This window comes from Meleagris gallopavo, chromosome 6 (assembly GCF_000146605.3).
Source record: "Meleagris gallopavo isolate NT-WF06-2002-E0010 breed Aviagen turkey brand Nicholas breeding stock chromosome 6, Turkey_5.1, whole genome shotgun sequence".
NCBI lineage: Eukaryota > Metazoa > Chordata > Aves > Galliformes > Phasianidae > Meleagris > Meleagris gallopavo.
The window spans coordinates 40,452,143-40,472,290 of record NC_015016.2 but is presented as its reverse complement, the minus strand read 5'-3'; the positions used below and the strand labels follow the sequence as shown (position 1 = coordinate 40,472,290).

The 20,148-nt window shown below is 36.3% G+C and overlaps 1 protein-coding gene across 5 annotated transcripts in view; it reads right to left on the bottom strand.

Annotated features, from left to right (window-relative positions):
- Window positions 1-20,148, bottom strand: part of NEK11 (NIMA related kinase 11) — a 113,016-nt gene that overhangs the window by 82,434 nt on the left and 10,434 nt on the right. For all 5 annotated transcript variants that reach the window (XM_019616553.2, XM_003207228.4, XM_010712925.3 and 2 more), the window contains 3 exons: window positions 12,343-12,508; window positions 7,166-7,284; window positions 1,397-1,461 (listed from right to left, as the gene is read on the bottom strand). In XM_019616553.2, coding sequence (XP_019472098.1) covers window positions 1,397-1,461; window positions 7,166-7,284; window positions 12,343-12,508 — 350 coding nt within the window. The remainder of the gene's footprint in view (window positions 1-1,396; window positions 1,462-7,165; window positions 7,285-12,342; window positions 12,509-20,148) is intronic.

The following is a 20,148-nucleotide window of genomic DNA, read 5'->3' as shown; positions in this document are numbered from 1 at the left end:
CTGATGGAGAACTAAGAATATTGATACTGAGATAGAGATCTACTTAAATTCCTGATTATCACTTCAAATTCAACAGTAATTTCTTATCTGAGTTGCCATCTCACTTAAAATTGGAAAGGCTTGACCTATTTGTACCTATGATCCATTTAAAAGAAAGAAACTATCCTGTACCAACCATTCTTATATTTTGCAGGAAATAGGCCAAAGGATGTTTAAAAATACAAGTTTTTGTCCACATTATCTGATAACTTCTACAGATAAAAGTTAACAACACCACTGGGATACTATGAAAGATTTTTCCCTGTCAATGCATGTAGTGAATAGCTCTAGGCATCAGAGTTTGATACTTTGGCACCATGGTGATGAATACTGAAAAAAAAAAATCAGAAATAAATAACTTAAAACAAAGTTGTTGCAATAAATGCTTGGAACTCTTTACAAAAGTGAAATTAATATGAAATAATTTCAGTGGCAATTAAGTGCTGAGTTGATCCTGCAATTACTGCTTTTAATAAACAAAGAGAGTAAACTAAGATATGGATCAGGACATCTATATTAGATCAGAAGCACAAATAAAAACAAAAATATACTAATACAATATTAACATTTCAAGAGTGTATGAAAACATTTATCTATTTGCATAAACTCTTTATGTTTATTGTTAGACACAACAAAATGACTGGACATTAAAAAATGACAGAACTTTAAGTGTGGGGAAAAAAAATGAGAACACAGATCTACAGAATGATGTAGGTGCAAGAGGCCTCAGGAGGTCACCTGATTATAAAATCAAAGAATCATAGATTCATTAAGGTTGGAAAAGACCTCTAAGATCATCTAGTCCAACCACCAATTTACCTACCACCAATACTGCCTGCTAAATGATGTCCCAAAGTAGCACATCCACATGTTTCTTGAACACTGCCACAGACAGTGACTTCATCACCTCCCTGGACAGCCTGTTCCGATTCCTTGCCACACTTTCAGAGGAGCAGTTTTTCCAAATATCCAACATGAATCCCCCCTGGCAGAACTTGAGGCCATTTCCTCTCAACCTATCGCTAGTTACCAGGAGAGGAAGCCAACCCCCACCTCACCACAACCTTCTTTCAGGGAGTTGTAGAGAGCTATAAAGTTTTTAAACCCGGCTCAAACCAGGAGCAGTTTAAAGTTACATGATGGTGCTCAGGTCCAGGTCTAATTGTTCTCTGAACACCCTCAAGCCTGGACATCACCGACTGTTTGGACCCTGTTCTATTGTCTGATAGGGAAATGTTTGACCACTAAACAAACATTACATCTAATATCACTTTATTTAAATCTCCTTATTCGCAGAATGTCTGCTGGATTGTTTCATCATAATAAAATGTGTCTTTAAAAAGTAAGGAAATCTCACCAATTTTAAGAAGATTATTTTTCAAAAATATGTTCTTGGTTTTCAAATCTCTGTGAAGTATACGCCTGTAATACAAATAAAATAAAATAAAATAAAATAAAATAAAATCTAACTTGAAGAATTCACAATCAATTATCAGGTTTCTCAAGTATTTATCTTCTTTCCTTGACAGGAAGGACAGCTCACCATGTTACAGTCTAACTCTGTTTAACAATGTACAGACAATGGCATTAAGGAGTTTCAAATAATCATAGAGATGCATTCACAGACACCCACATCCAAGCTAAGAGCCTAAGGATAATAAAAATGAGCGCAGGAATCCCAGTTAGAGAATACAGATACAGGTTTAAAAAGAAAAGCAAGTCTTCCTGTCTCACTCTTCTTAAAAGTATTACATACTATTTACAGCCAGAAGAATAAGATGTATCACAATAGAATAAGGGATGAGAAAAACAGCAATAAGCTCAGGGAATCCTCCTTCAGAGGAAATGTATTACTCGAAAGACAAATACGTATTCAGACTAGGCTAGCTGTACAATTTTTTAAAGTAATGGTCTGGAAGATAAAAGAACTTCACAAAGACAGAGATCAAAAGGAAAAGAAAGAGAGCAACCAGCTCTTACAGACTTAAGCTTCTATCAAAGATTGAACCAACATCACATGCTACACACCACACTGGGACAAACTGCATCTCCTTGTTTTTTTCAAGATCTTAATGCATGACAGGAATTCTCCACCCTATTAGGGAAAAATATGTATCTCTGAAGTACACAAAGCACAGTCTCAATGAATTCATTAATAACAATTCCAAAAGGGTTTCCTACAACCTCAGCTAAACTTGAACTCAGCCACTCTGAAGTTCCTTATAGCTTGGGTAATACACAGCATTTGTTTGGAACAGCATTCAGCACAGACTGGCTACTGAAACTGGTGCTATAAATGCATTCCTTGTATAGCCATTTAGAATAGATAAGAAAAGCTGCAAAATTCTTGAGATGTGGGCAGAAAAATCCCATGCATAAGTAGATTTCAGTTGCTCTTGAGTTGTTCTCAAGGATTATGTTAAATTGTATTGAATTATGAAAGTCTTATACACTGAGACACTTAAATGATTTCCAAAATAGTTTGCACATTAAGACTATAAAATGCTTACTCTACAGCACAATTTAAATAAGCTGTTTAGTCCACATCTCATTTGAAAATAATTTTTTGCAAGAAAACAAACATATTGATTTTTATTTTTTATACTCCGTTCATAAACAGGAAGGAAAAAAACAGTAAAATAGCTACTAGAAGATATTGTAATGCACACACAGTCAAACAAGAAAACATTTGTATTTTTATGGGACATTAAAAGAGTTCTTTATACTTTTTATGATTTTTTTTCCTAATTTTTGTCATGAAAATAATACTTGTAGTGAGAAAAATGAATGCTTTATTCAGCATGCTTCCACTGATGTTTATACATAATTTATTCTTTACTTTCTTGAGCAGTGTACGTACATTCATCATGCATTACATCAGTAAGGTAATTAAACTAACAGTATATTCCTTATTGGTTTATAAGCCCACATATATGCATAGTCATATATAAATCTTGCTCTGTTAATTCAATTTCATAAATTGTTTCCTTACCATGCATCACACAGAGCCTTTGAAAGAAGTTGATTTCACTGAGCTAGATTTTTCTTGAGTTAGATTTTTGTTTGTTTCTGTTTGGTAGAAATATAACCATAGACTCCTTGAACAGAAAAACTGGGTAACTGTGATCTGAATAACAAGCATTTGAATAACAAGCATTTTGGCCACATTAGTTTGAAACAGAATATAATGTTAATAAATGCTTGCAATATATTGATTCAAATTTGATGCAAATTATTGGCATTAACAATAATTATGAGATCCCTTTATGTATTTATATGATTTTAAAAAAACAATGGTGTTCCTCGATACTAACCACTTTATTCTGCCTGGATATGTCAGACAATAAACAAGTTACAAGCTGAAACCCTAACTGAAACAACTACTTTAATTCTGGCAAGAAATAAATATATGTTGCCCATAAAGCAACATGATCTAACTAAACCCCAGCAAAACTTAATCTAACTTGACAGTCAGCGAAGTGGTTATTGATATTTTGGGTAGAAATTAACACTTCAGGATGGTTTTAAATTTGGCCTATGAATATGCCTGTGCCTATCTTCTATCTTCTAGAGTACCTGCTTGCTGTCTCATAGTAATGAAAAAGCAGTGTGGATCACCGAGCAGCAGGCAGCCTCCTTGAATAAAGATTCTCTGCAACCTACTGGCAAGGGAAGCTGATTGAATCTGAAGCAGTTCTTGCTGTGAAACACTCAGAAATGTAATTTTCTTTGCTCTTCCTGAAGAACTATTTTGAGATCTAAGTGGTTCTGTACAACTGTGGATCCTGTACTAGAAAAGACAACGTGAAATCCAGATAAAGGACTTGGCCAAAGTCTGCTACCCTGTAGACTGAAAGTAACAGATTTGTTTGCATAAACAGTAACCTTATCAAAATCTCAATAATGGTATATTATTCAACGAGATTAGGAAAGTGATGGATAACATAATGGTCATCTTTATTCAGGCAGAGGTTAAATGAATTAACAGTCTCATTGCCTGATTGCTGAGGGATCCATTCTGTGCCCTGGTGTGTGTTGGGCTACAAGCATGCTGGACACCAGATGATGGTTTCACACTAACTCTCTCTGTGCAGATAAGATCACTGAAATTATGTTGCCGTCTTTTACTTCTCTTCTAGGTTACACAAATGACAAATGAGGATTCAATCTATTTAATTCCAGATAATTTAGCTTTCACGTTTAAATTCAAAAATTCTTCCAATTATGTAAAATAGACAATAGATGGCAAAGTCACCAGGAGATATTCATTACTCCTTTGGGATTTATGAAGCATAAGTAAGAAACATGAATGTCTAAACTGCAGTCTTTCTTATTACAGGGGGAGAAATGCAAAGCAGAAGAACAGTTCTTTTTAGAGATAAATCTCCAGCATGAGAGCTTTCAAAAAGTGTAGAAGTTCAACTAAAGCTGTAAAAGAAGCACAATCATATAATACTCTATGTTAATATAATACTCTTAATGTCTAAAACTAGAAAGAATTATGTTTTGCTGTTCTGCAAATAAAACTCCCATCTATAGCAGCTGGATTTTCTGAGAATTAGCTTGAGAAAGTCCAGCCCATAGAAAATGATACTTGAAGCTTCTAATTCTATGGCTAAGTTTTCTTTCCATTAGAACACAATTCAAATAAGTATTATACTTTTTTTCCCATATCAGTATAGAAGAAATAATGTATGACTCCTTTATATATAAACAGTGGACTGCTATTATATGTTTACATTTTTGTAATCCAAATGCATTTCTGTAAGTAGTTTTAAAGCCTACCCTTTCCCATCTAAGCTATTGTTTGGCTGTACACTAATAAGATAGAGAATAGGCTTTCTAGTGAATACAGTTAAAAACATAATAAAGTACAGGAAATGCAAATACAAATAAAACCGTCAAGACATTTGTATGTGTCTGGAGAGGTGCTATTAAACAGTTTTAATTCAAAGACAGAAAATGAAATGCTGTTTGGAAAATCAAATTGTTATTTTCACTGGAGAACCCAGTAATTTAACATACGTATGTATATATATATATATATATATAAAATCCACAGGAGTTACTAAAAAGATTTTTTTGAGAACAAGTAGAAGATTAGAAAAATAATGCAGAGAGTAAAAGCAGGCAAAGGACGTTTGGAAAAAAAAAGAAGGTAACAGAGGCATAAGGAAATAAGCTCATGCAATCTATTAATTTGCATTAGTCTATACAATGCACCATCTAAATGCATACATTAAAGAAAGGATTTCATTGCAAATAGACTTTTCAGATTACCAACTTTTAAATGATAAATTATTAAAGTGGATTTCAAGAACAGGGTGGAAAAAAAGCACTAGCAGTTCAGTTAGACAACATGGATTTTTATTCCCATTTCCCTATGTCATTTCTACCTTAGGTAGAAACTAAAAAACACAGCATCCTGAGTTCTCTCCCTGCTGTGCTCCCATCATTGCAGCCTGTGGGGCTGGCATGGCACATTCTGTACAAATCCCATGTGTATTACCGCAGCAGGGGAGCGGAAAATAGATGATCTTTTAGATCCCTTCCAACCAAAGCCATTCTATGATTCATTCTGTGGCACTGACAATTAGGAACCAAAATGTTCTGAGTCCTAGACAGCAATTTACTCTGTCCTCTTCCCTCTACAGCTTGACATTGTAGGTGCAAAAACTCATTAGGCATCTCTCTCCTCAAAGGTCAAAGGTATCCTACATACTTCAGTTCTACTCAACTCAGAAATACTTGTTCTTGGAGACAAGTGACTGTCTCCATCTACTGCCCTCTTGCAGCTCAAGAGAATTTGGCCTGCTACGAGATAGATTTGAAACAGTCATATCAATTTGGTGCTGCTTTCAGCCCCAATATAGTATGCATAGAATCTATTTTATATTCAGACTGAAAAAAAAAACCTGGGGAAAAAAAAAAAGAATTCTCATCTCTAGATTCTAGGTGTAACCTAACCTTCAAACATCAACTTTTCTCTCTCTCCACTAGCTGTACTAATGATTTATGTCACTGTTCTAGGCAAATAGGCTCATTTCCCCAAAACAGGCACCTAAAATTGAGTGTGGCAGTGTGTAGATTAGTTATTTACAAGTGGCAAAGTAGATGCCATACAAGGTGATTGCAGATAAACATCCTTAGTCTCTAAGATAGTCCTTGCAGCAAGGACATTTTTAATTCTGAATGTTCAAAAAGAAGAATAATGGTGCAAATGATTTTGGCAGGATGAAGCATCTTGGACTCTTGGGCTACAGTGGTCTCCAGAAAGGACTCTGTCTTGTTCATTAACATGGTCAGAGCTGTTAACATACAAAAGCAACAGGGAAGAGACAAAGGAGAGGAGAAGATGCTGAAAGCTAGGCTGACTTCACCTGTCTCACTGCTCCTGAAAGGGGCCCCTATATTCCCATCTGAGCAGCTGTTCCTCCAGCTCTCTGCGTACCAGCCTTCTCCTGCTTTGAGACCTTATTTCTGACCTTGGTTACCTACAGCAAGGGCATTTTTAAACCAATACTCTATGACACTCCATCAGATAACCAACTTGATGTCTGTGGTGGCATGGGATCTTGCACTATTGGTTAAAAAATGCGGTAATTAATCATATACTACTGTCTGAATGACCTAAATGATTAGGTTAATCTTTGATGTGCTGTTAAAAGTAATGTTAGTGCTTAAAGAATATATGCGTTTAACTTCACTGATTACAATGGGACCACACCAAGCATATAATTTGATTCTTTATATTAAACATTTGCAATAGTTATTTGCTGAATCCCCTTTAAAATGCTGTCTTTATTTTAAACCTGAACTGCAATTTATTCTAACAATATTGAACAAATTCTATCATCTTAGATTTTTCACTTGGCTATTAGGAACATTAACACTGAAAGACATCTACTACTGCACCTCTAGAAGATATAATATACAATGTTCTTGCATAGTAGCTAATTAATTACCCTTTAAATTTACTACGTATGCTCTAACAGCTTGGTAAATAGGATTTTATACAAACAGAAAATAATCAATAGGGTTTAATTTCTATTTGAACATGTACAAGAAAGTAAAAGTTTACTCACTTCCCTCCCAGCCAAATGTTTCCCTATTAAAATGACTGTACCTTTCATGCATATAGTTGACTCCAAGTAACAACTGTATAAACCACTCTATTATTTGTCTTTGTGTGAATAATTTCCCAGATTCTTTGTACTCTTGAATTTTATAGTCTAGATCTCCACCCTGAAAAACATCACAACAAATTTGTACATTTAAAGTAAGTTTTTAAAATGTCTTCTCCTTCGTCAAAATACAGGACTCCATTTTCTTACAGTTTCAGCACATAGTCAGTAAAATTAATGCTTGCACATGAATTTTGAACTCTCATAGCACCAAAAGCATACAGAACTGAGGACTCAAATGAGATCAAGCAGACTGGCTGCCTAGGGAAAGTAGGTCAGTTCTCACTTAGTGTCACAAAATTACCAAACTTCTCTGTTGTTCTCACTTCACATCACCCAGTTTTAAACATGTCCATCTGAGCTGGTCACCTCAAACTCCCTTTATAGTTAATAGAAAGGAACAGGCAGTGGTAGTGTGCAATTATCTCTGCCATCTAAGTGTTTGCCTTAGGAAGACAGAGATTATGTAGTACAAGTGCTGTTTCTTTACAAAGGCTTACAAAGACACTGAGTGGCCCAAATGTAAACATCTAAGTAGGCAAAATGATTCTACCCTGACCTGTCTAACTAGTGGCTTGTAAATCTGGGGAAAACATTGCCACTTAAGTTGAGCAATTCACAGTCAAGAGGGACTCATTTATTATGTTGAAATAAGCATAATCAAATAAATTATGCAGTTCTCTTAAAATACAGTTCTCTTAAAATAATTATGATCTTGTCCTTCTTCCATACTCTTTTGCCAGAAACAAAGCAGAATTCAAGCACCTAGAAACCGTAGCATGTGTTATTAGGAATATTTCATTAAAAACTACAATTGAATTTTGATGTAACACTTGAAATGAAGCAATATGATGCATAGCATGCAATGCTAAATAAACTGTAAAATATGTAAAGAAAAAGACTACTTGAAAACTATAAATGTATACATGTGAAAAAGTCATTTGAACAACAGCATGATGAAAGAGGCTCTTGAGGAGAGTTAAATGAAAACTGTTTATTTTGCTAAAAAAGAGAGAGATGCTTGCCTGCTGGTTATTTATCCAGTTTATAAAATAAATGGATTTTGTTTACAAGAATGCACAGCAGTAGCAAGATCTGTGTTGAGGTAACTAATCCCAGAGCAAAGGGTCTGTGAGTCACATTGTACTCTAGTGATTAATTACCTTACACCAAGACAACTTATTCTACATAAATCATTACTTCTGCATTACACATTCTGCATAAAATCAAAATGTACATTTGTGTGTGTGTTTTCCACACACAAGAAAGCAGTTTAACCCGTACCACTGTGATGCATATAGAAAATAAACCACCAGTTATGTTGATATATGTCATTTCCCATCATCAATCTTTCTCCATACTGTTGACTCTTAAAATGTTGAAGTCTGCTCAATGGTTCCCAAAACCACTGGCTTACACTAAAAAATTAGTAGGTTCTGTCATTGCATATCCATACATTTCTAAGCGGACATGAGTTTACAATAATTCTTGTGGTTCTTAAGTCTCTAAGAATTGCAACATTCAAAAGTGACTGTTTAAAAAAAAAAAGAAGAGAGAGAGACAATCTGTTTTGTCACATATAAAAAATGTGTTCCCTAACAATGTCCTGCCATTTCAAAATTGAAATGTCTGATTCAGCACATTTATGGCTGCAACTCTCCATCTGCCTCCCTCCTGTAGACCAGAGAGAAGCTCTTTTGGGAGCTTGGAGCTCTGAGCAGCTGCTCTCTCTTTGCAACTCCAAATGTTCAACAGCTTCCCCATGGCTGCTCACAGCAGAGCAGAAGAAGAGAAGAAAAGGTATTGCTGGGTACCCTGACGGATGGCAGCCAGATGGGCTGTGTCTAAGCCTGCATGCACCTCAAAAGCACTGACTCACCTACTCCAGATGGCTGCCCCAGACCACAGAGAGCCAATAGTAGCAGTAGTCCGAGACTCAGGGACTGCTCCAACCCATGGCAGCTGGCTACTATCCCCAGGGGACTAAACAGGTAAACAGCTGAAGTGGAGCAGCCTCCGATCACCATATCTCACTCTCCCAATGTATTCTCTTCCACAATCATGCACTGATGTGAAAAAATCAAAGAAACATAGGACCTGAAAAGTCCTTCAGATGATCTAAGAAGAGCAAAAGCAGTCAAATAAAGTACTACATGTGCCCTCAAGTAATTGTGTAGCTTTTGACAGGATTGGTCTCAATGTCCTGCAGTTAATTTAAGCTTAATGCTATGTCTAAAAAAGGAAAACAAAAATGCATTATTACAAATTTGCTGAAATGCTGCAGCCATGAAACCCTAAAAAAGTTTATTAACCCATTTTTGCATTTTGGAAAGCCAATATAATGAAGTCCATGAGGATGTTAATGAAGTAGAAACAAAATAGAAAGCTTCCATGCTGCAGTTTCTATTTAAATGTCAAGAGCATCAAACACACCAGTAACTTAAAACAGCTCAGTACCAGGGACTGATGATGTGAAAAGGCATTAATTGCTTTAATTATTACTTTTCCTTAAATTTCCTTAGTATATGTATGTTCACATCATACAGTGAGAATGCAGTGAAGAGACAGAAATAATTATCTGAGGAAAAGTGTAACTAGTCCTGATTTTTGATGTATTAAAATGATACAACATTTAAAGGCACTGCTTTGTTTGCATTTGTAAAAACTGTATTTGATTGAAGTCCAATTTATGCCAGAAAATGAAACCCAAGTTTCACAAAAGCAGAAGCTCGTTTTTGTTTCAAATTTGAATTACATAATAATGTTCATCTTGTTTATAAACCTAAGACATTGAATCAGGACAGTTGCCAAAAAAGCTCAAGAAAAAGACTGAAACAGAATACACATACTTCTTTTCTATAATTTTGAGAGAATTCAGTTATAATAAAAGATGTCAAGGTGAGCAATGAAGAGCAGAGATCTCTTTTGTTCATAGGATAGGTATAAGGCAGGGCAGCTGCATTGGAGACTCACTACACAATTCAAACAAGAACGAACAAAGTATGGCAGCTAATGAATGAGTTACAGTTATTTGGAGAAAACAGAATAAGGCTGAGAGGGTAGTTCTGTTTCCATGCCAACTGGATGTTTATTCTTTATTTTGAGTCTGCCCAAGAGTACAAATTACTGCCAAAGAGGTAATTATTCTGTGCATGAGAAACTGAATGCACTAGATTTCCAAACAAGGATAGATCAGATGCACTTTTCTTATTCTCAATTTAAACACGCATCTTCTTCATAAAAAGATTCAATTTCCACCACATTAAAAGACAGGCTATGGATATGTAAACACGAAAGTATACCTTGTAGAAATACTCAAGCTAAAATAGAATAGCAGTACGCAAATATAACGGTATGCAAAACTGTGCTTTGTACTTTCTTTATCTGAACAACTGATTTAATACATCCTAATTGCTTAATTGCAATAATACAACATGTCTGCCCTTCTGGAAAAATCAGAAGCAAATCCTTGTGGATCCAGTGTCATTCTGGCCTGACCTAGTAGACTCAAAAATGAAAAGATTCAGCTGCACAGTCAACACATCAATTTCCTCATGCTTTATTTGCCCTTTCTAATGCCTTTGTGTGTATTTGAGTACATGTCCACTGGATTCTAGGGCTACTCTGTACTAAAACATTTCAATTCAGGGCGGTTGACTTTATCTGAATAAAAAAAAGATATCAAGATGTACTGCAACAGGTTTGGATTATTATTGTGATTACTATCGCACCCTTTTTATTCACCAATAACTTCCTTTCAGACAGAAGAATAAAAGTACAAAACAGTGGACCAAAGACACTAGTCTATTCCCATAATGCTGCTGAAAGAGATTCCTTCATTTCTACAGGATCAACCGATCTGGCTTTGGGCTGCATTCTACAGCTGGCAGAGAGACAGTGAATCACAGTGCACAGGAATATCTGGATAGTTAGGATAATCCTTCAGTTCTCAGCACTGAATTTCCAGTAAGAGTTGACAATATAAAAATTCCATTAAGCCCCAGCTGTCAGACATTCAGAGCGTGAAGCAAAGAATTTCTGCATGAATATAAGAAGAGTACATTAATAAATGTTCAGATTGCATAACACAATCAAACATTTCAGATATAATAAAAAAAAATCCCAGCTATAATGTTCATTTAACTGTCATCAAAGAAGGCTTCTAAGGTAGGAATGACTCGCAGAAATTTTACTTCTTTAATTATTCACATCAAAGTTGGATGCTTGGAGAAACGTGATTAGCTAATACAAGCCCGATGGTGGACAGATAACCCAGTGGTCCAACGTCATTAGATTTCAAAGCATTTCAAATGTCTAGCAGAGCACAACTGAACAGTCTGCTTCACAGATTGATAAAAAGAGCGCTGCGTGTATAACAGATGTTTTAAGAACAGCACATCTATATTTAACGCAAAAGTAGACATTTGTTTCATATAAACTCTTAAAAAGTTGGCTTAAATATGTTTAAATACTTACTTTACAGCCTTTAGACAGATTTTATCAATATGTTTTTAAACCAAATGCTGCAGTCAAAAAAAAAAAAGTCAAACTGGTAATTATACTTTAGAATTAGTTGTATCCCTTACACTCTGCTCTGACTCATAAACTATTCTCCACTTTATAAAGTAAATACTGCTACCAAACTCATCACCCACATGATCAGGCTTAAGCTCTTTGTAATCAGCTCCAATTCACAAGAGAGTTTTCCCTTACTCATTTGCATCAAATTTCACAGTGCACCTCCAAATTCCCAACCTCATCCTCTCTTACCTGTCAGTAGAACATTTGTGGAACAATCTTTCTAAGTTCATCCAGAAATCTCATAATCTATCTGCCTTACACCTTTTACTACCAATTACAGTAAACAAAATGAGCTAGTATTTAAATAACCTATTTTCTCTTCCCTGGTTTGTTTTTAAGCTGTAGGTCTATGAGCACACACAAGCAGTTAATATTGTTTGTTTGAAAAATGTCTAACAAGTAGCAGGTAGTACCAAATTTAACAAATAAGAATAAAACACAAAGTGAAACATTAAAAAAGTGGTCTAGGTTTCTTTTAAGACCCTATTTTAAAGCACACATTCCGTCAAATTTCTTCAAAGTAATCTAAATCTCTCACCTCACAGTACTCAGTGATAATGCAGAAACTATCTCGCTCCACAAAGCTTGCATAAAATTTGACAATGGCTGGATGGTCTAATTTGGAGAGTAGTTGTGCTTCCAGATTTGCTTCAACTGTTTCATTAGGCTTCAGGTCTCCAATAGAGATTTCCTTCAGAACCTTTCTAGAGGAAAAAATAAATATTCACATTAGCAAAAACAGAAAAACACAGAAAATCCCATAATGCTCATAATCCCACCATAGCTTCTTAAAATGTAAAACAGTAACATTAGCCAAGTATTTGGCAATATGAAACAAGACAAATGCAGGTAAACAAAGAGCATGCATTTATATGCCATAAAACCTCTAGTCACCATAGTGATCAAGCAACATTTTTAAAATGCTATTTTGAAGGATTTTTCACACTAATTCCCTGCTGTACTGTGTTTGGTTTTTTTTTTGTTGTTTTTTTAATGACATGTTTTCAGTGCTAGGGATTACTGCATAATAATAAATATAAATTAAAAAAAAAATCTCAGTGATTTCAAGCCCACTCAGAGCGTATGTTCAAGATTCATACATGGAATAAGGAGTAGCAAGAAACAGTCTGGTTTTGCTGCTTCTGCCAGAGCCTCTCTATGGAAGCATGAGATAAAAATTGCACAGAGGCCAATATTTTTATGACTCTTTTTCTGATTAAAAATCAGGACACTGATTTTTTTTTTTAAGATCAATTTGCTCTTCATTTGAACACCTAAGTGGAAAGAGCAAATCTAGATTTGAGGCTGAAACCTAATCCTACTGTTCCAAAGAACTCTGAATGTCAATAATTAGTTAGCAGCAGCAGATAGGCCCTAAACATCCTAAGGTGGAAAAAATTAAAGGGACATTTTTTTATGTTCTTCAACTTAAGCACATAAAAGTGCCATGATAGAATCCCTGATTCAGACTCAACTCTACACTTTACTTGGGAGATGTGCAGTCTACTGTCAAACTGTCCTGAAAAGAAAACTTGTGGTACAGAACACTCAGAGGAAGCATATTCTGCTGGGATCTTCCTATTGAAATATCATCCAAAAAGCATATATCATAAAAAAGCATACCATTTCCATTTATCTTACCAGGCACTCAGACATGGATCACTGATCTATACCTGAAGGAGCACTTTGAGACTAGTAGAGAATATCATGGTATTTTATTGAAAGAAAGTGATAAATTTTCAGTAACTTGAAAGGTAAGTTCCACACCAAAGGGATATCCTCACAGTGCTTTTAATGATTTCCCATTCAATACTGTATGTTTGTAAAGACACACGAGTTAAACATGACAGCGATAAAACTATGGCAATTCAGTTTATTTAAGGAAAAAAAAAGGTGTATTCCTTCATAAGAAAATGTTTTCCTAAATCTCAACCATCAGTTACTAGCATAACAATACATGAATTTTTGCCTAAACTTGCCTAGTCCTCATGCAGCAGTAGGCTGTGCTCCTTGATTTGTCAGCATCTCTAGAGACAAGGCTCACTGTACAAAGACATGTAATACCTACTACAATATTCTCATCATCCGTTGACACAGGAACATTATACTTTCCTTCATACAGATCACATCACAAAACTGACAAACAAAATGAACCCTTGTTAAACATCACTTAATGCAACATTATTGTATGCCCAAGACATCAATGGAAGCCTGATGTGTTGATGTCTGGGGATAGATTGTCATCTTAGTCCCTCAGAGATTCTGATGCTGTCATCAGCTGTCACACTACAAGACAGGTGTTTTTCTTATTAAAATTCATTGCTGGCAATACAAATCAGGAAAATGTGCTTCTGTAAATAAGAGATTGAGTTTCTACTACATAATGCTAATTCATAGCGAGAATTGGAAAACATTTGCATCTACAAAGAAAACTTTTGTCATATAACCAGGATGGCAGGCACACCATTTCATAGACTCATAGAATGGTTTGGGTTGGAAGGGACCTTTAAGATCACCTAGTTCCAACTCCCTTGCTATAGGCAAGGATACATCCCTCTAGACCAGGTTTCTCAAAGCCCCATTCAGCCTGGCCTTGAATGCTTCCAAGGAGGGGGTATCCACAAACTCTCTGTTCTAGTGTCTCACCACCCTCACAGTAAAGAATTTCTAACTAATATCTAGTCTAAATCTACCCTCTTCCAGTTTAAAGCCATTTCCCCTTGTCCTGTCACTATATGCATTTATGAAAAGTTCCTCCTCAGCTTTCCTGTAGGCCCCCTTCAGGTTCTGGAAGGCCGCTATAAGATCCCCATGCAGCCTCCTCCAGTCTGAAGAGCTCCAGCTCTCCCAGTCTTGTCCTCATAGGAAAGGTGCACCAGCCCTCTGATCATCTTCATGGCCCTCTTCTGGATCCACTCCAATAGCTCCATGTCCTTCTTGCTGGGGGCCTCAGAACTGGAGACACTACTCCAGGCCATCATATTTTAAATATAAATAAAACCTATCCTTGCAATTTAATGGCGCGAAGACACTGAACTTGATCTTGAACTGACTGCAACTGAAGGAGCCTTGTAGTGAATACACTCATGAATACACTCACAACTAAAGAGTAAAAAGCACCTGTCACTGTTTGCATCCACCCTAGACGATGTGGTACTGATAACAGCAGTGTTATTCCCTGAGGTGGGGAAAAAACAACAGAGATGAGCCCACTCCCCACAATGCAGAAAGCAGCTGTCCCATCTCCACTGTCTCCAGGATCACAGGACATCCCCAGGAAGATCACCTGGCTCTTCTCAGCAAAACTTCCTGGCTTGCATTGTCACATTTTGAAATGCAGCCAGGCCAGCACACCATGTCTCCAAGTGCAGTAATGGGCAGCAAATGGGGAGAAATAGAGCAAGATTTAAAACAAGAGAAAATAAACACGAAGTTGGAAACCTTGAGGATACGGACACCCAGTGGAAAACCTTTTTTGAGCTTTACTAGTGACTGACAATATGCCACAACAGTGTTTATTTCAGTCTATTTGCACCGACCTAAAATTAAATGTTTTACAGTCCATCTGGTATTTGTTTACATTGATGGCATGCTTTATTATTATATAATTTGGCTTATTGGATCAGACGCAATTTTTAAAAACAACAGCCTATCTCAAAAGGCGCTTCATTTATTGAGGGAACTGCAACATGAATTATTGACTAGGTACATTTGCTTGCTGATAACGAAGTATGAGAAATACAGCTCTTTTAATGTTGAGAGTAAGAATGTTTAATAAACTACCACGGAGCGAGTGCGCTCTAGGAATAAATGATCCAAATTTGAAGGTTTTAATTAAATAGAAATTTCATTTCATGAAGGCAGTTGTTCAATTAATTGCACCCAGAGATTAGCAAGACCTGCTAGCACATAATCAGTGTGCAAAGCTGGGAATTCATTATTCCATATAGTTAATATTTCTAGAATCACCCTAACTTCAATACGGAGAGTTGTGGAACAACTCATATTTGTACAAAGCATTTCCATCCACTTTGATTTTTGTAAAACTACCTCTTCATGCTGATAACTCGACTGTGCAAGTCTATAAGAAAGTACTACCTTGTACTGGATCTGTAATTGGATATGAAGTTGGCCACAGATGTTAAAATTAAGAGACAGTCTATGCAATTAACAATTTCTTAAATATTGTTTATTAAATGGCAAATTGAGAAGGCGTGGTATTATGGTGACCAAAGCAGACAACAGGGCACAACCCTGTCTCGAGTCCTGTCTGCACAATAGCTTCCACCTTGTTTTGGAAATTCATAGAATCATAGATTCATTAAAAGTGGAAAATACCACTAAGATCATCTAGTCCAACCATCCACCTACCATCAGTACTGCCTACTGAACCATACATCTAAGTTCTACATCTACACATTTCTTGAACACCTTGGTGAATCTACCGCCTCTCTGGGCAGACTGTACCAGTATCTGACTACTATTAGTTCAGTAATAAGGATACCATCTGCATACACATAAAATGAAATCACCCATCATTACAGCTTCTCAGTCTGTTGCTTTTTTAGAATAGTGTACAGTCAATGAGATTTACCCACTACAGCCATTAGTATAGTTCTGAAATTGTAATTTTAGATTTCTATTGATAACTCCCTCATTGAAAATATTGTATCACTGGAATGTAACTTTTGATACAATGTCCTGTCTCCAGCTTAAGCTCTCTTTTCTGTATATTTTACATCCAGATATCACAAGTTCCCTTTGGTTTGACACTGTCCTTTGCATTTAAGGAGCTCCACATGTAAAGTTGCTTGTCCACTGTCAGGTGTTCCAGTTCCCACATCTCCTTTCAGACCTCTCATTTTTGCACTTTAATACACCAAAGTTTTGCCTGCAATTAATGATTACTAATTTTATATGACATCCTATTATCTGGAATCTACTTCTTCACTTAGGTTGGTCTTCTACATCCACTATACATCATCTTATCCTTACACAGAATACATACGGCAATCTTTTTACTAACAGTCTTAACAGATTTCTCGCATGCTCTCAGTGACTGCATTTCTTGCAGTTTACAGCTCACTTTCAAAAATCAAAACAATCAGTCTTTACATTTTTTATTAGTCATATTTGGAGCACCAGTATCTCTACAGTCAGATAACATAAAGACAGTCATTCTTCCACTGAGGAAAAAAGAAGCTGGTGAAATTATAAAATGCAAAAAGTCATATACAAATCAGTTCTACTTGGAAAGAACATTTGATTTTATTTAGGGAAAGAAACTCTTATTGGATGTTAACAGTACTTGGCATCTGGGAAAATCAAGAAGGTGCACAGTCACTGAAAAACAAATGAGGTGTGCTATTTGCTATTTCTACTTACATGTATATATACATGTCTACACATTAGTCAAAACATTTCAAACTTAAGTATTACTACACAGCTTTTTAATCAAATGCCAGGCTCCTTTTATTGTTCCCATGGCCATTACTGATATATTAGTCAAGCCACAAACCAATTTCAAACCTAAGCATTGCAGCACAACTTCATAAATCAAATGCTGGGCTTCTTTTGTCATGTCCATAGCTGAGTTTATTAGTAAAGCCGTAAACCCACCATTTCATCAACAATTGTTTTTTTACTAGTCTCCAAAATAGCTTATTCTTGTTGTTCATGAGCATTCGAAGCAAGCAGCATGAAGAACTAATCCCTAAGTTAACTACTAAGAATTCAAACACTGTATGAGCACCATAATATCCCTAGATGGATTAAACATTATTTTGGTTTCTGAATACACACAGAAAAGACAGAATATTCCAAGTTGGAATGGACCATGGAGTCCAACCCCTGGCTCCATATAGCACCACCCAAAACACAAACCCAATGTCTGAGAGCGCAATCCAAACACTCCCTGAGCTCTGGCACTCAGGGCCGTGCCCACGGCCCTGGGCAGGCTGTTCCATGTCCACCACTCTCTGGTGCAGACCCTGTCCCTGACCCCCAGTTGCCCCTCCCCTGACACAGCTCCATTCACTTGTGTCTCATCGATGTCACACAGAGCAGAGCTCAGCGCTGCCCCTCCGCTCCCTGTGAGGAGCTGCAGCCACCATGAGGCCTCCCCTCAGCTCCTCTGCTCTGGGCTGAGCAAACACAGGGACCTCAGTTGCTCCCCTGCGTCTTGTCCCCAAGTCTGTATGTATATCCAGGGTTAACCCACCTCAGGTGCAGAATTCAACATTTGCTCTCATTAAACTTCACGTTAACTTCATTAACTTCATGTAAACTTGGTGACTGCCTGACTTATTTGTCAGGATCTCAAGATTTTAAAGAATTTAACAATGCTTAAGTATCTTCAGAAGCTGATGAAAGAGCTGGAGCACCTCTCTCATGAAGAAAGGCTGAGGGTGCTGGATTTACTCAGCTTGGAGAAGACTACAGCCTTTCAGTACTTGGAGGGAGCTTGAAAACAGGAGGGGGATCAACTTTTCACACAGGCAGATAGTGATAGGATAAGGAGGAATGGTTTTAAGCTAAAGGAGGGGAAATTTAGGTATTAGTGGGAAATTCTTACTCACTGAGTAGTGAGGCCCTGGCACAGCTGCCCAGAGAAGCTGTAGTGCCGCATCCCCGGAGGCACTCCAGGGCCAGTTTGGATGGGGCCCCAGGTGGGTAGCAGCCCTACCCACAGCGGATTGTGGCTGGGTGGTCTTTAAGGTCCCTTCCAACCCAAACCATTCTGTGATTGTATGGTGATGACATTTCACAAGTGAAGTAGATGATTCATTTTCCATTTCCATCAACAAATCACAATTATAGCACCTACAAATATTTCTCAAGATGTTTAATTTTTGAAAGCCCTAACGTATGCACTGATGCTGAACAGTTCAGCTCATGATGTATACAGTTTCTGGTTATTTGAAAATGAACAGTTCTTAATTAGTACCCTCCAAAAACATAGAATGTATTTCCTGGGACAAACTCATGTCAGAGAACAAGGTTAAAACAAATTAGTTGCAAGCATTTTTCTTCTGCACTAAGTACAATCTCACATATACAAAGGGGCGTGCTTCAGACTATTCTTGGTCAACCATATGTGCCGATGTTGAAAAAAAAATCTGTAACTATAAAGCAAAGCAGAGTCCTTGTGCCACTCTCTGCAGTGCTGACCCAGACATATTACTACTTAATAATGTTAATAATACTTTCTGCATAAAAGCATATAATATAAAGCATAAATAATACATTATGCAGTAAATATTATTAACATTATTATGATATTAAAACCTATTTATTTTTAATAAATCTGAGATATTTTGAGTTGGGACATCTCAGCTCTGAATCAAATACTGACAGACATCAATTACATGGAAGAGATTTCTGTATTCTCGGGAAAATTATTAGAGACATTATGGGGTATAAACTAAATACCTTGTTTCTAGGGTTGGTTTTTGTTGTGTTTTGTTTTTTTTAATTATTAAATGATTATGTATGTGTGTTGCGTTATCACCATCTACTGTTCCTTTTTTCTACAGCCTAGTGTTTAAGAACATAGTTAAATGTCATGCTGTTACTAATCTAGATGGATTTTTTGATCCTAGATGGAACAAGACAAGAACTAAATACTCTAGTTATCCTTATATCTTTTGCAGATTTAATTCCACCAAACACCAAATCATCTAGAGTAGGCACTTTTCTTTACACACACTTGATATATTTGACTTTTAACTGAGCTCTGCTAATTAATATCTCCTTCCAGAAAAGGCAGCTATTATTACCAAAATAAAGTTTGGATGCAGCATTTTGTGTATTCAAACATTATAATGGGATTAAACATCTCTCAGTTAACAAGTTACACGTATATTTCTTCAACTTGAAGTCTTCAGCTATAGCATAAGCCATAAAGAATTCTGATTATGCTGAAACTAGTGTGAATTCACATATCACCACGTATCACCCACATATCACCTCATCTATATGCATCAGTTTACAGAAAATAGACAATTTGGAAGAGAGGGAAGTGGCAAAGGAAAACCAGACACAGTGATAATCACTGTAAGAATTTATTCCATAGAAATTCAAACTAAAACATTTTCTAGTGTAAAACATAATTGGTTCTTTACTGAGCATAAACATATTTGTAAGCAGAATTATTTTCCCTTCAATGTTGCAAGGATATTTGTCAGCAGTATTGTTTCTTCTGTGAAACTAATTCCCATAAGTAATTTAAATACTAATTGCTTTAACTTTAATGAGAAAACTCATTCCTCCTACATGTCTCTTTCCAGCAGGCATCTCCTTCAATGTTTATTTCTGACATGCATTGAATTATCTACAGTACCAA